The 13,191-nt window shown below is 32.8% G+C and overlaps 1 protein-coding gene across 3 annotated transcripts in view; it reads left to right on the plus strand.

Annotated features, from left to right (window-relative positions):
* The window catches only part of POLK (DNA polymerase kappa), a 62,972-nt gene extending 51,915 nt beyond the window's left edge, over positions 1-11,057 (plus strand). For 2 of the 3 annotated variants that reach the window (XM_032474346.1, XM_006190059.3), the window contains 6 exons: positions 950-982; positions 3,585-3,681; positions 5,636-5,807; positions 7,538-8,500; positions 9,083-9,125; positions 9,414-11,057. In XM_032474346.1, the coding sequence (XP_032330237.1) occupies positions 950-982; positions 3,585-3,681; positions 5,636-5,807; positions 7,538-8,500; positions 9,083-9,125; positions 9,414-9,498 (1,393 nt within the window). In that variant the 3' untranslated portion in view covers positions 9,499-11,057. The remainder of the gene's footprint in view (positions 1-949; positions 983-3,584; positions 3,682-5,635; positions 5,808-7,537; positions 8,501-9,082; positions 9,126-9,413) is intronic. The other variant, XM_032474351.1, reaches the window with a different exon arrangement.
* Positions 11,058-13,191: the final 2,134 nt, after the last annotated feature.

Here is a 13,191-nt window from a genome sequence, read left to right on the forward strand (position 1 = left end):
TGCTTGAAAGCAGTATAGTTTTTAATATAATGTTAACACCTGTGGTAGAAATGCAGGTAATTCTTTTAAGTGAAATTCATAGGTAATTTTTTTAACAGTATAAAATAGCAAACCCACCTTTCCTTCTATCCACATTCTCTCTTCCCCTAATTTGCTTTGTTTTTGAATCTGTGGTACTTCCCCTCTTCTAACCTATTCCATATTTACTTCTATATTTGTTTGTCTCACTCCACTAGGATAAAGGTTTCTTAAGGGCAGGCACTTGGTCTGTTTTGTTTATTACTGTCTCTCCCAAGTTCTAGAACAGTGCTCAATTTGTAACAGGATCATTAAATACTTGGAAAATGAATCATCTGCATGTCATTTCAACTTTTTGATTTTAATTACTCCTATCAGAGCTGCTAGAAGCCAACCAAACCAGATGTTTCAGATTCCCAATCATCATCCTATTGCTGTCTCCCAGATTTTGATTGAGCTTCTATAGAGTGGTATAAATGAATGATAAACAGGCTGTCGCAGAGCAAAGTTAATGTACTAGGGCAAAAACTAGATAATTGATAATAAATTATTTGAAACTTAATTGTATCCTATAACTACAAGCATTTACATTACCACCTTCTGTTGGTTTTCATAAGTTGTGGGTTTTGATATTCAGACTTTTAATAGAAACAATTTACAGTATCAGTCTGTTTTCAAATTTGTTCTCTTTGATAGCTGTAGACTTGATCCATTTATATGTGTAATTGTATTAGCACCTTATCTATTTTCATTCCTTGGTGATAGTTTTATTTTTAGGTTAAAAAACTCACTGTGTTTCATGATATGTAACTTTTAAACAAAAACATTACTGAGATCTCTAAAGGGTAACTAAGTCATCTTGGTTGACTAAAAGGAACTCAGTCTTCTTTGAGAAAGCAACTAAAAGCTTTTTTTTTTAATTTATTTCAAGGGATGGAGAGAGGAAAAGCATGAGTGTCGAGAGGTAATATTTTGTTGTTAATTATTCATAATTCATATTATTTAACTAATTTTTAATTTTAATAAACTATCACTGAAATTAAAAATTTTATTTGCAAATCAAATAATAATTTTCAGTAGTTGACACTCCTAGAGTAAACATCCTAGTACAATATTTTATTATCTTTGCTTGCTGTGCTCTTAATGGAAAAAATTTAGCTGTACTTAACGTTTTTGAATGTTGGTTTTGTTCCTATTCAGTGAAAACCAAGCATTTTAGGATTTCAAATCTTAATTTCTAAGCTTGTTTATAAGAAGAATTATACTGAGTAGTTATTTGGAAAATTTAATAAATGATGATGGAAATTCTTTCTGAAATTCTTCAAATATTTGTGAATGACCATAGGCATCAAATAGTAAGATATTGAAGAAAGAGAGCTTAGAGGTGATGTAGTTTGGTGGTTTACAATCTTGTTTGGAAGTCAAAAGAAATCTTGATGGAACCTTATTGTTTTGGGAAATATGTTGTTGTTTAAAAAGTCCCTCAATTATCTCCTCAAAGCACCAAAGTTCCACTGAGACATTTTAGAAACACAGACCTCGTATAAGGTTGTGTTCATTCTTCACATATATTATTTGGGATCAGAAAAGCTGGATGACTTTTACAAGACAATACACTCAGTAAATGACTTTGATAAAAATTGCTGGGTTAGGCTGTGATTTACATAAAAGCGATCAGAGGAAAAGAAGGGGGAAAAAAAGCATCAAAAGTGAGATAGTATTGTCCTATTTAATGATTTTTTTTCTATTTTGTCTTGTGTTATTGAGAACATTGCTTACTATACAAGTATATCAATATTAAATAATATTAATATTTCTTAAGAAAGAGCCAGCAAACCAATAGAAAAAATGAACAAGGATCTAATTAGTTAACAGAAAAGAAAGTACAGATGGCTCTATAAACATGTGAAAATATCCCCGGTCTCCTTAATAATTTAACAAACACAAACTGAAAGTTCCCTGAGACAGCGTTTTTCACTAATCAGGTTGGCGAAGGTACTAACATAGTCTATTGGCAAGACCATGGGAGTGAAAGGCTACTAAACTCTAAAAGGTATACTAGTTTCTTATTGGTAGTATAACAAATTACCACAAATTTAGTGGCTTAAAACAACACAAGTTTATTCTCATACAGATCTGAAGGTCAGACATCCTAAATTAAGGTGTCAGCAGGTTTTCATTCCTCCTAGAGGCTCCAGAGGAGAATCCACTGCCTTGCCAAAAGTTTGTAGAGGCTCCTTGAATTCTTTGGTTCATGGCCCCATCCTCCATCTTCAAATCCTGTATTTTGTTTTTCTTTGACTCTTACCTTCCTGCCTCCTTGGGATTATATTGGACCTACCTGGCTAATTCAGGGTAATTGCCCCATCTTAATTTAACCACATTTGCAAAGTCCTTTTTACCATGTAATGTACTAGGTTCTGAGACATTAGAATTTGGACATCTTTGGGGACCATTATTTTGCCTACTACAGAGGGCAAGCAATTTGACAATATCTATCACAGATACCCGTGTGCTTTGATCCCACCATTCTTTTTCTAAGAATTCACCCCACAGGTATGATCACATGTTGTTTTACATGTATACGAGTTATTCATTGCGTTTTTTATGATAGCAAAAGATTGGAAATAACTTAAATATCTACAAATGGAGGATTGGTTAAATGATCTTACATCTTTGAATTAGAATGTTATGCTGACATAAAAATGAGGAAATTATTTCCTCATAGGGAACTTTCATGAGGATGAATGAGAAAAGCAAAATACCAACAGTGTATCTAATATTCTACTATTGATTTTAATTTGAAGGGAAATGTTTGCCTGTTTGCTGCTTCTAGATATGCATACAATATTCTAGAGGAATTCAAATGAATAGGAAGCTGGCAGCACTGGTTGCCACAGGGAGAACTGGGTAGCTGGGGGCAGATTTAGAAGGGGGACTCTTTAATGAATCGTCATTTGCTCAGGGTTTTTTACTCGTTACCCTGGTATCTCTGTAGTGTCTTCCTCTTTTTTGTTAATAAAACCTTTCAACACCCTTGTGCAGATGAATTTACAAGTTCTGCATTTAATCTTACCAGCCCTCCATTCCAGCTGTCTATTAGACAGCTTTAAGTAGGTGCCATGAACGAACCCCTTAAATCTACTTGAAGATAATTCTTTTCCAGAAAATACATGTGCAGTGATTGCAAAGATGTTCTTATCTGTATTTTCTTAAGACAATCTTCTGTAGCAAAGTCTATATACATATGTATACTAATGTGTATACTAATTTACAAATTCCGGGGGCATTATTATTATCTGTTGGTGACTTTAATCATCTTTTTAAAAAAATACTGTAGAGAACAAATGCACCTTTGCTAATCAGTTTAGCTGTAAATAATCTTCCATTGTTTAAGAAGATGCTAGATGTTTTTACTTAATTATATCATAGTTCACTTGATAACTTTATTCTGTACTGTAGAAAATATAACTTTAATGCTAGGCCATTTAAACATACTATATTATTTCTAAATTATCCTAAATTACAGTTTACTTTGCGCAGCAAAATCATTCTGGTCTTTCTAGGACATTCAGTGAGATAAGTAAAGCAGAGGAACAGTACAGCTTGTGCCAAGAACTTTGCAGTGAACTTGCTCAAGATCTGCAGAAAGAAGGACTTAAGGTACTTTATTTTTATGCAGTGTTCTTAGTTTTTAAAAGTTTTAATAATAAAAAGCTACCTTAAATCAAGAGTTAGATTTTGCCTTAGATGAGGTCATTTTATGAGGAAGCAACTTGTGAGGATGGAGTGGCTCCAGTATAATTCCAAAGGAGTTTATATTACCTTGTGAGTACATTTGTTTGAATAAGTTCAAAATGAGAATTATATTGGCAATAAAGAATAAGGCAAAGGGAAGGATTTCCCCAGAACTGTACTTATTATAAATGCCTTTCCAGTCATCCTTTAATGTCATTGTCAGGTAGACAATGACCTTGTAGAATAGGCATTTTGTTTCAAGGCCTTAATCCAGGTTGCTTAACATACTGAGAACAAAACCTGGAAGGCTTTGAAATTTGTATTTTATAATCTTCACTCACCACAATCCATATTTGATATTTTTCCAACACTCTCAAACCAGAGATGGGGTTATTAAAAACTGTAATACAAGAGTTTTAAGAAGTTATTACAAAGAATGGGGTAGCTGATGAATATTTTTTATAACCCTTCTCTATTATACCTTAAGTATAAAGAGAATTCTTTTTTAAAAATTTTAAATAAACTTTTTAATTTTAGAATTATTTTAGATTTATAGAATAGTTAAAAAGATAATATAAAGATTTCCAGTATACCCAATTTCTCTCATTATTAACATCTTATATTATCACAGCACATTACAAAGACAATACAGAGATTTCCAGTATACCCAGTTTCCCTCATTAACGTCTTATATTTATCATAGTACATTTGCAAAACTAAGAAACTGACATTAGCACATTTTTGTTAACTAAATCCAGACATTTGGATTTTACCTATTTTTTTCCATTAATGTTCTCTCTCTGTACCAGGATTCAGTTCAGGGAACCACATTGCATTTAGTTGTCATGTCTTCCCAGTTTCTTATAGTCTGTGTTCCTCAACTGCCTTCCTCTGGATAGTTGCTCAGTATTTCCTTGTTTTTCATACCTTGAGAGTCTTTTTTTTTTTTTTTTTTTTGACCTTGACAGTCTTGAGGAGTACTAGCCAGGTATACTGTAGAATGTCTTCCAGTCTGGGTCTGTCTGATAATTTTCTTACAATTAGACCAGGGTCATAGGTTTTTAGAAAGAATGCCACAGAAATGAAGTGTCCCCTTCATCACATCCTATCAAGGTCTATGATAGCTACATGACGTCACAGGTGATAATAACCTTTATCACTTGGTTAAGTTAGTGTTTGCTCAGCTTCTCCCCTGTGAATTTACTCTTTTTCCCTTTCCAAACTCTGTTCTTTCGAATTGAGTCAATAAGTCTAACACACTCTCACAACCTCCAGGAGGTTGCAAAATATACATAACAAAATTTACCATTTTAACTATTTTTAAGTATACATTTTGGTGGCATTAAGCACATTCATATTGTGCAACTAACCATCAACTTTATTGATCGCCCGAACTTTTTCATCATCCCAAAGTAAAGCTTGATACCCATTAAACAATAACTGTAAAGGAGTTCTAACATGTAAATTTAGCATAATATCTGGTATATAATAGGTACACAGTAAGTGAGCTATCCACAAAACCTTTTCAATGAGGTCCCTTCAGAAAGATTTTTTCCCCCTATCTTTTTAGGTACTGAATTAACCTCAAGAAGAGATTCAGTAAAAAGGAAAATAATCAGTTAACTTTGCCCTTTATATAAAAGTCTTTTGTAAAATTCATTTGGGTAAGGAGGTATTAATTATTGGCTGAAATGGGATTTTTTTTAGATTATTTATGGATTCCAGTTATTCTTTATGACAATTTTCATTACATTGTTTTATAAATAATTGTACTTCCATACTATATGTACATAAGAGACCCTTTTGTATTTTTCTAACCTGTAAAATAACTTTTTTCTAGAAGTTAAAGAGCCATATATAATAATGTATTCTGTTATAGGGCAGAACTGTTACCATTAAGCTAAAGAATGTGAATTTTGAAGTAAAAACTCGTGCATCTACAGTTTCATCTGTTGTTTCTACTGCAGAAGAAATATTTGCTATCGCTAAAGAATTGCTAAGAACAGAAATTGATGCTGATTTTCCACATCCCTTGAGATTAAGACTTATGGGTATGACTTTTCTTCTTGTTTTCCTTAAATTTGCTAGATTTCCCCAAAGAATCAGCTTTGGAAATATTCTTACCTCCATTTTATTTCTTAAACCTGTTTAGGTAGTTATATTTATGCTGCTGCCATTTTCCTTAATTCTTAGAACCTGATACAAGTGAAGCCATGATCATTAGTTTAATTCCAGTAAAAGCAAGTTAAAGTTCTTCTTTTCCTTACTACTTACCAAAATCCCTGGGGCTAGGTATGTTTCAAAATTTAAAACTTTTCACATTTTAGAAAGCAAATTCAGGGCATGTTGAGTATATTATGTAATCCTCCTTTGGGATCTGAGGTAGCACTTCACGATCAAACACATTATTATTTCTGTAGCAAAACAAACACAAAAAGAATTCACACAGAGTTGTAAAGACTCTAAGTAGCCTCACATAAATATAGTCATAAATTACCATTTGTTGCTTATAATTTTCAGAGATCTTTGAATTTCAGAAGTACAGCTAAGAGATTGTAGCACTCACTATAAAATCACATCTCCAGCCATCACATGGCTTAAAAAAAAAAAAAAAAAACGTGTTTCCAAAGTGAACTGAGTGAGAGAATGTTTATGGGTAAGCACTCCAAATGCCAGCTTTCCTGCTAAGACCAGGTCATTAGCCATATTTTCACATATGAAAGATAGCACATACTGAAATCAATCTGAATAAAGTATGATAAGTAGAAGAGCTGAAGAGTGGATGTTAATAACAGCTTTATTTATAATTGCCAAAACTTGGAAGCAACCAAGATGTCCTTCAGTATTAGGTAAATGGAAACTGTGGTACATTCAGAAAACATTATTATTCAGCACGTAAAAGTAATGAGCTATCAAGCATGAAAAGACATGGAGGAACCTAAAATGTATGTTATTAACTGCAAAAGCTGATCTGAAAAGGCTACATACTGTGTGATTCCAACATATGACATTATGGAAAAGATAAAACTATGAAGACAATAAAAAGATCACTGGTTGTCAAGGACTGGGTAGGGTGGAATAGGTAGAGCACACAGAAATTTTAGGGCGGTGAAACTATTCTGTATAATGCTATAATGGTGGATACATGTCATTAGACACTTGTCAAAACCCATAGAGTGTACAACATTGAAAGTGAACCCTAATATAAACTATGGACTTTGGGTAATAATGTGTCAATGTAGAGTCCCTAGTTGTAACAAATGTATGACTCTGGTACAGGATGTTGGTAGTGGAGAAGGCTTTGTATGTGTGGGAGCAGGTATATATGGGAACTCTCTGTACTTTCTACTCAATTTTGCTGAGAAAGTGAAAATTGCTACAAAAAATGAAGCCTATTTAAAAAAAAAAGGAGCTGAAGAGTCTATATAATTGACTCCAATTAGTTATTTGGTATTTAATGATATCATGTGTCAGATATTAACAGAAAAACCTATATGCTTGTGCTAACTCTAGTAGATACTTACTATTTAGTATACGTAGCTTTATAAAGGATACTAAATTTCTATATACGTAGCTTTATAAAGGATATTAAATTTCTATTCATAATATCACCTTTGAAAAACATCCTTTAATTCAGAAAATATAGTGTTGCTTGTTATTTTTTACTGAACAGCCTTTTGCATGTTTGTCACAGTAGTATTCTGCAAAATAACTTTATGCTTTATGAATAAGTTGGTTTTCTTGAATTTGAAATGAATTAATTGTGGTTGATTTAATTTAGGTGTGCGGCTATCTAGTTTTCCCAATGAAGAAGACAAAAAACACCAACAAAGGAGCATTATTGGCTTCTTACAGCCTGGAAACCAAACCCTATCAGCCACTGGGTGTATACTAGAGAAAACTGACAAAGATCAGTTTCTAAAACCTCTAGAAATGTCTCATAAGAAGAGTTTCTTTGATAAAAAGCGATCTGAAAGGAAATGGAGCCACCAAGACACATTTAAATTTGAAACTGTTGATAAACAGAGTTTACAGACATCACAATCATTCCAAGTTTTAAAGAAGAAGATGAGTAAGAATTTAGAAACACTGGAGAGTTCAGATAACTGTCAGATATTTACCTGTCCTGTTTGCTTTAAGGAGCAAGGAAGCGTCAGTCTGGAAGCCTTTAATAAACATGTAGATGCATGTCTTGATGGACCTTCAGTCAGTGGAAACTCTAAAATGTCCTCATGTTCACATGCTTCCTCCACAGAAGTGAACAAGATAGAAACTGTACATGATTCTGTTTCACTCTGTGAGAAGCAGGATTATGAAACCCATCAGAGGAATATAGAGGTCACCCCAGTAGAATCGGTAGAGTTGGTAGAGACCATCAGTAACTCACCTAAAACAGAAGATGTAGATGCTGAAAGTAATAAGCGCAACAAAGAGGAAGGTTCTAGTCTTCCAAGCAAATCGTTTAATATTGAATACTGTCCTCAGAATTCTTCTTGTACTGTTTCATTGGAAAATGAAGATGTCGGGTCATTAAGAAGGCAAGAATCCTCCCAACCTTACTTATGTGAAGTGACCAGTGACCAAGCTCTAGTTTGTCCTGTTTGTAATCTAGAACAAAAGACATCAGATCTTACCTTGTTCAATGTGCATGTGGATGTTTGCTTAAATAAAGGCATTATCCAGGAACTGAGAAAGGATAAGATTAATCCAGTTAATCAACCCAAAGAAAGCACCAAAAGTGCTGGTGAGTTTGTAGTCATTTTAAAGAACTTAATTTTCTAAGAATGTTTTATTAAAATTGAGATTGGTGTTAAATGGTCTGAAACATACACCATTAAAGGGATAGTTTGTGTATGCTGCCATTTAAAAATGTTAGTTACCTTACCATGGATTAGAATTAACTGAAGTGATTAAATTTTACATTTTGGGAAAACTCTGGTTTGGGCTTGATTTTGCACAGAATGAACTCAAGGCTTTGGGGAGCTGAGTGACCTAATCAAAAAGAAATTCCTTCTGAGAACATTTGCCAAGACATAGTGGTAAATTAAATTTAATTATATAGCCAGAAAGTCTCTTTAACTTGTTTTTTGGTAGTTCTGACTCTAACTGAACTTCAAAATTAAGTATAATACTAATGAAACAAGTAAATTACAAAGAAATTATGCTATAAATTAGTTTCTGATATGTATAAATTAGAACTATGTAGTACTAAGGAAGTTTTTATTATGTTTAGTCAGTCAGCTTTAACTCTTTGAATTTTCATAAAGTTTTTAAATTATTCCATGTTATTCATTGTAGAATTTCTTGACTTTTCTTCCCTCTAAAGGTAACTCAGGAAAATTACAGAAGATTGGAACAAAAACAAAAAGGTATGGCTAATTTGAGTCTTAATAAAGCTGACTATTAAATTGTTATATTTGGGGAGAGTGAGTAAGAGCTCCTTGGTAGAGCGCTTGCTTAGCCTGCTCCGGATCCTGGGTTCAATCCCCCATACCTCCATTTAAAATAAAATTGTTATGTTTTGATGTCTAACTTTTAGGTAATGTTAAAATTTGCTTTTATAAATCATCAAGTAAAAGTCTTAAAATCAATTCTTTGCAAAAACAATTTCTTAAATCTCTTCCTGCATTTTAATTGCACGTTCTTTGTTATTCCAGGCCAGGACTGATGACGAAGTACTCAGCATCAAAGAAAACAAAACCAAACAATCCCAGACACACCCTTGATGTATTTTTTAAATGAATGTTGAACATTCTATGATTAATTTTTGATTGAAACTTGTTATTTCATTATCAATGAATGTATTCTTCCTCATTTCAAGTTTACAGATTCATTTAGTGAAAGGCAAGTGCAATAATCCCTCCCCAAATGACATTTCCTTCATATAAATTTGGAATATAAACTAACTTACTTCTGTGTATTTGTTTGATAACCATGAGAATTTCACTTGTTTCACTTGTTTTCCAATACTTCAATTGGAAATCAGTCCTCTTAGAGATAATTTTAAAATGAGAAGTTAGGAATGGGATCAGGAAGTGATTTCTTTCTTCATTATATTTTATAGTGAATATAAAAACATATTTATAAGGGGTCTCAGGTTCACACAAACCTATTTTAGCGTAAGAATTTTTCAGCACTTAACTACTTTGTCGGCACTGGGCTGCTATATTTGATCTTAGTATCTTCTTCAGCTTTGTATATTCATATTTTAGCTCCAGTATCTTCAGATACCTCATGAGCATTCATAATTAATATTTATCATAAGTTCTCTGAAGAACATTAGTTTAGCAGAACTAGCATAAGTGGTTTTGTTACCTTCAGGAAAATAGTGTCATAATATTATTTTCTGTGTGAAAAGAATTTTTGTTTAAAATATAGTTATTCACTTGATTTTTTTACTTTAAAATTTCTTTATCTAATGAATAAGCACTTTGTTCACTTTTTAAAAGTTTAGCATAGATAGATTCAAGGTAATTATTTTCTTATCTGGGACTTTTAAATGGCAGTATTTCATTTCTTGGCAGTTATATTTGTACTTTACACAAGTCTGTAAAAAAGGATAAATTGTACACTCACTTTATTATTATAACCTTCTAGAGAAAAATATACAATTCAAAATATTAATGTGTATTAAAACACCTCATTTATCTTAGTTATATTTCTGTCATGTTTTTATTAATACTCATGAAAGAAGACAGCTTAACAGTAGTTGCCTTAAAGTAGTTGCGCCAAATACTTCTGTGCTATCAGTAGGACTTTTTATTAAAAAACAATTATTTAATTGAAACATGAAGATGGAAGCCATTTTCTATTACTGCTGTAAGGAACCGAATCTTTTGTTCTCATATATTTCTTCTTTTCTTACTTTATAACTCATTACGTAAATTTATAAAGAAATAATATTTTAGGAATAGCTTAAATTAGAATATTGTACAACCTTTGGAAAGTGGTAACTGGACTTTAAATCACTAGATTGTTTAAAATTAGGCTTAATGTTTATTAGCATGCCAGTCTTATGCCTAATTTATTATATGCCAAGGCAAATACCCACTTGTAGAGCTATGGTTCTTGATTGTATGATTTACTTTTATAAATTCTGTACAAAATTAAGTTCAATGAAACACTGATTTAGTGTATTGAAAAGTGGATAGCACCATATTTCATTTTTTTTTCGATCTTGTTTCAAGTTTATTTTTGGTGTGTTTTCAACATTAGAGTAAATACTAAATTATTTTCATTTAGATGTTTCATTTAATTGAATGTTATCATTTAGTAATGTTTAATAAAAATTTAAAATGAAATTTTAAATGTTTAATCTTTTGGCCAATAGAAGTTATTTCCTTATTTTTCCATTGTTGCCCCACCTCTGTTGCTTTTATTCTTATTTTCTTTGCCCAGAATTTTCTCCACATCTTTTTCTGTTTTATCTAATGATCCAACTCATTTTCTTTTTACTATAATTTTGTGTGGGGGCGCTTTTAAAAAATACAGCAAAAAGCACCTATAATCTTTCCTACTTAGAGGGTCAGAATGTAAGGAACCACCTAGAAGAACATATCTGCAACCATATAATTGGCAAAAAACTAGAGTCCAGAAAACATACAACCCAAAATATGTAAGTGACTCCTATGAATCAGTAAGAAAAAGATAATAGAAATTTGGACAAAAGTCTTTAAATGGCACTTTACATAAAAAGAAAATCAGATGGCCAAGAAACATGCAAACATTCTCAGCGTTTTTGTAAAAGGGAAATGAAAAATAAAACCACCAAGAAGTATTTTAACACCTCTAGCTGATTCACCAAAATGAAAGGATTCAACGATACTAAGTTTTGGTGAGGATGTGAAGCAATGTGAGCTCTTGCTTTGAAAACAATCTCTTTGAAAACAGTTTAGGCTTTAGTAAGTCTGATGATATACACTCTCAACAATGCAGCAGCTGCTCTCTTAAATAGACAGCTTTGCTGGTTACCTTTCATTTGCCTCCAGATTTACTCTTTGCCCTTCACCCGGCTTTATGTCCAGTGAGCACCATGGCAGTGGGAAGCCACTGCAGGTTTCAGGGGGGAAAGACGATGAAGTTGGTATTTATTCTCTTATATACTTTTTTGAAGGATCATCTCAAGCTGGTTAGGTACTTTGACCAAAGGTCAACAACTTCTTCATACTGCATCTTTCTCTCTCTCTCCAGGTTCTCATAGTCCCTTCCTGCCCTCACCTCTTCACCCCCGGGGTGGCAACAGAGCCTTGCTCTTACTAGCCCTGAGGTGCTGCCCTATCCTTTGAGGTTTCCCCACACCCTTCCCACACAAATGGTTCCTTGCTTAAAACTCATCTCAAAATATAAATTTTTTTATGCCAGAACCAAAACTGGTAACAGTGTCTTAGGAAAACTATTGAACATGTTTCTTAGGAAGCATGTACAAGAATACTCATAGCAGCACTGTAATAGCTGAAAAAGGGAAATAAACCAAATATTCAGCACTAATAGAAGGTTGAATTCTACCATTGTATACTCATGTATATTCAAATAATAGGATTCTACACGGGTGAAAATGCCGAAAATAGCTAGTCAGAAGGTGGATGAATATCACAAACGTAATATGGAGCAAAAGAAGCAAATCAGAGAAGGATGCCATCAGCATGGTTCCATTTATACAAAGTTCAAACAGTTTATATTGCTCTAGGGGTGTATTCATAAGAGGTCAAATTATAAAGAACCTCAAATATATTATTGTCCCAAAAGTTAGAATGATGGCTTCCTCTGTGGGGAGATAAGGGAATGTGTTTGAGGAATGGTACATGGAGCTGCTGGGATGCTGACAATATTCTATTTCTTGTCTTGGGTGGTGACTGAATGTGTGTTTACTTTAAAAATATTATTTAAACTGTGTGTATCTATTTTAAAACACTCTTTTTCATATGTGACATATATCACAAAAGGCAAAGAAAAAAGTGGCAGAACTGTTTTCCTTACCAAGGTGATATTTTCCTTCGTCTCTGCATACTTCTAGCTTCCACAGAGATAAAGCACATTTCTCTCCCCAAGTTCTTGCACATATTTTGATAGGTCACCCTCCCTTGCCCCTTTAGTTCTCTGACAGATTGTTGTCATGAAAGAGATTATTTTTATTACATTTTCTAATTAGTTATTACTGTTGTACAGGAATGCTACTGATTTTGTACATTGATCTTATAGCCACAACCTTGTTGAACTCCTTTATTAAATGTAGATTTCAAAAATGTAGACAAACACTTCATCTGACAATAGTTTTATTTCTTTGTGTCCAGTTTTTATTCATCTTATTTCTTTTATTTATTGAATTGGCCAGCATCTCCAGCAAAATAATAGAAGGCATTGATACTGATAAAAGAGTAATCGTATTCACGAATGGGAGAAATAACTCTTAAAGATAACTATTTCCCTCCAATTATT

This window comes from Camelus ferus, chromosome 3, assembly GCF_009834535.1.
Source record: "Camelus ferus isolate YT-003-E chromosome 3, BCGSAC_Cfer_1.0, whole genome shotgun sequence".
NCBI classification, from domain to species: Eukaryota; Metazoa; Chordata; class Mammalia; order Artiodactyla; family Camelidae; genus Camelus; species Camelus ferus.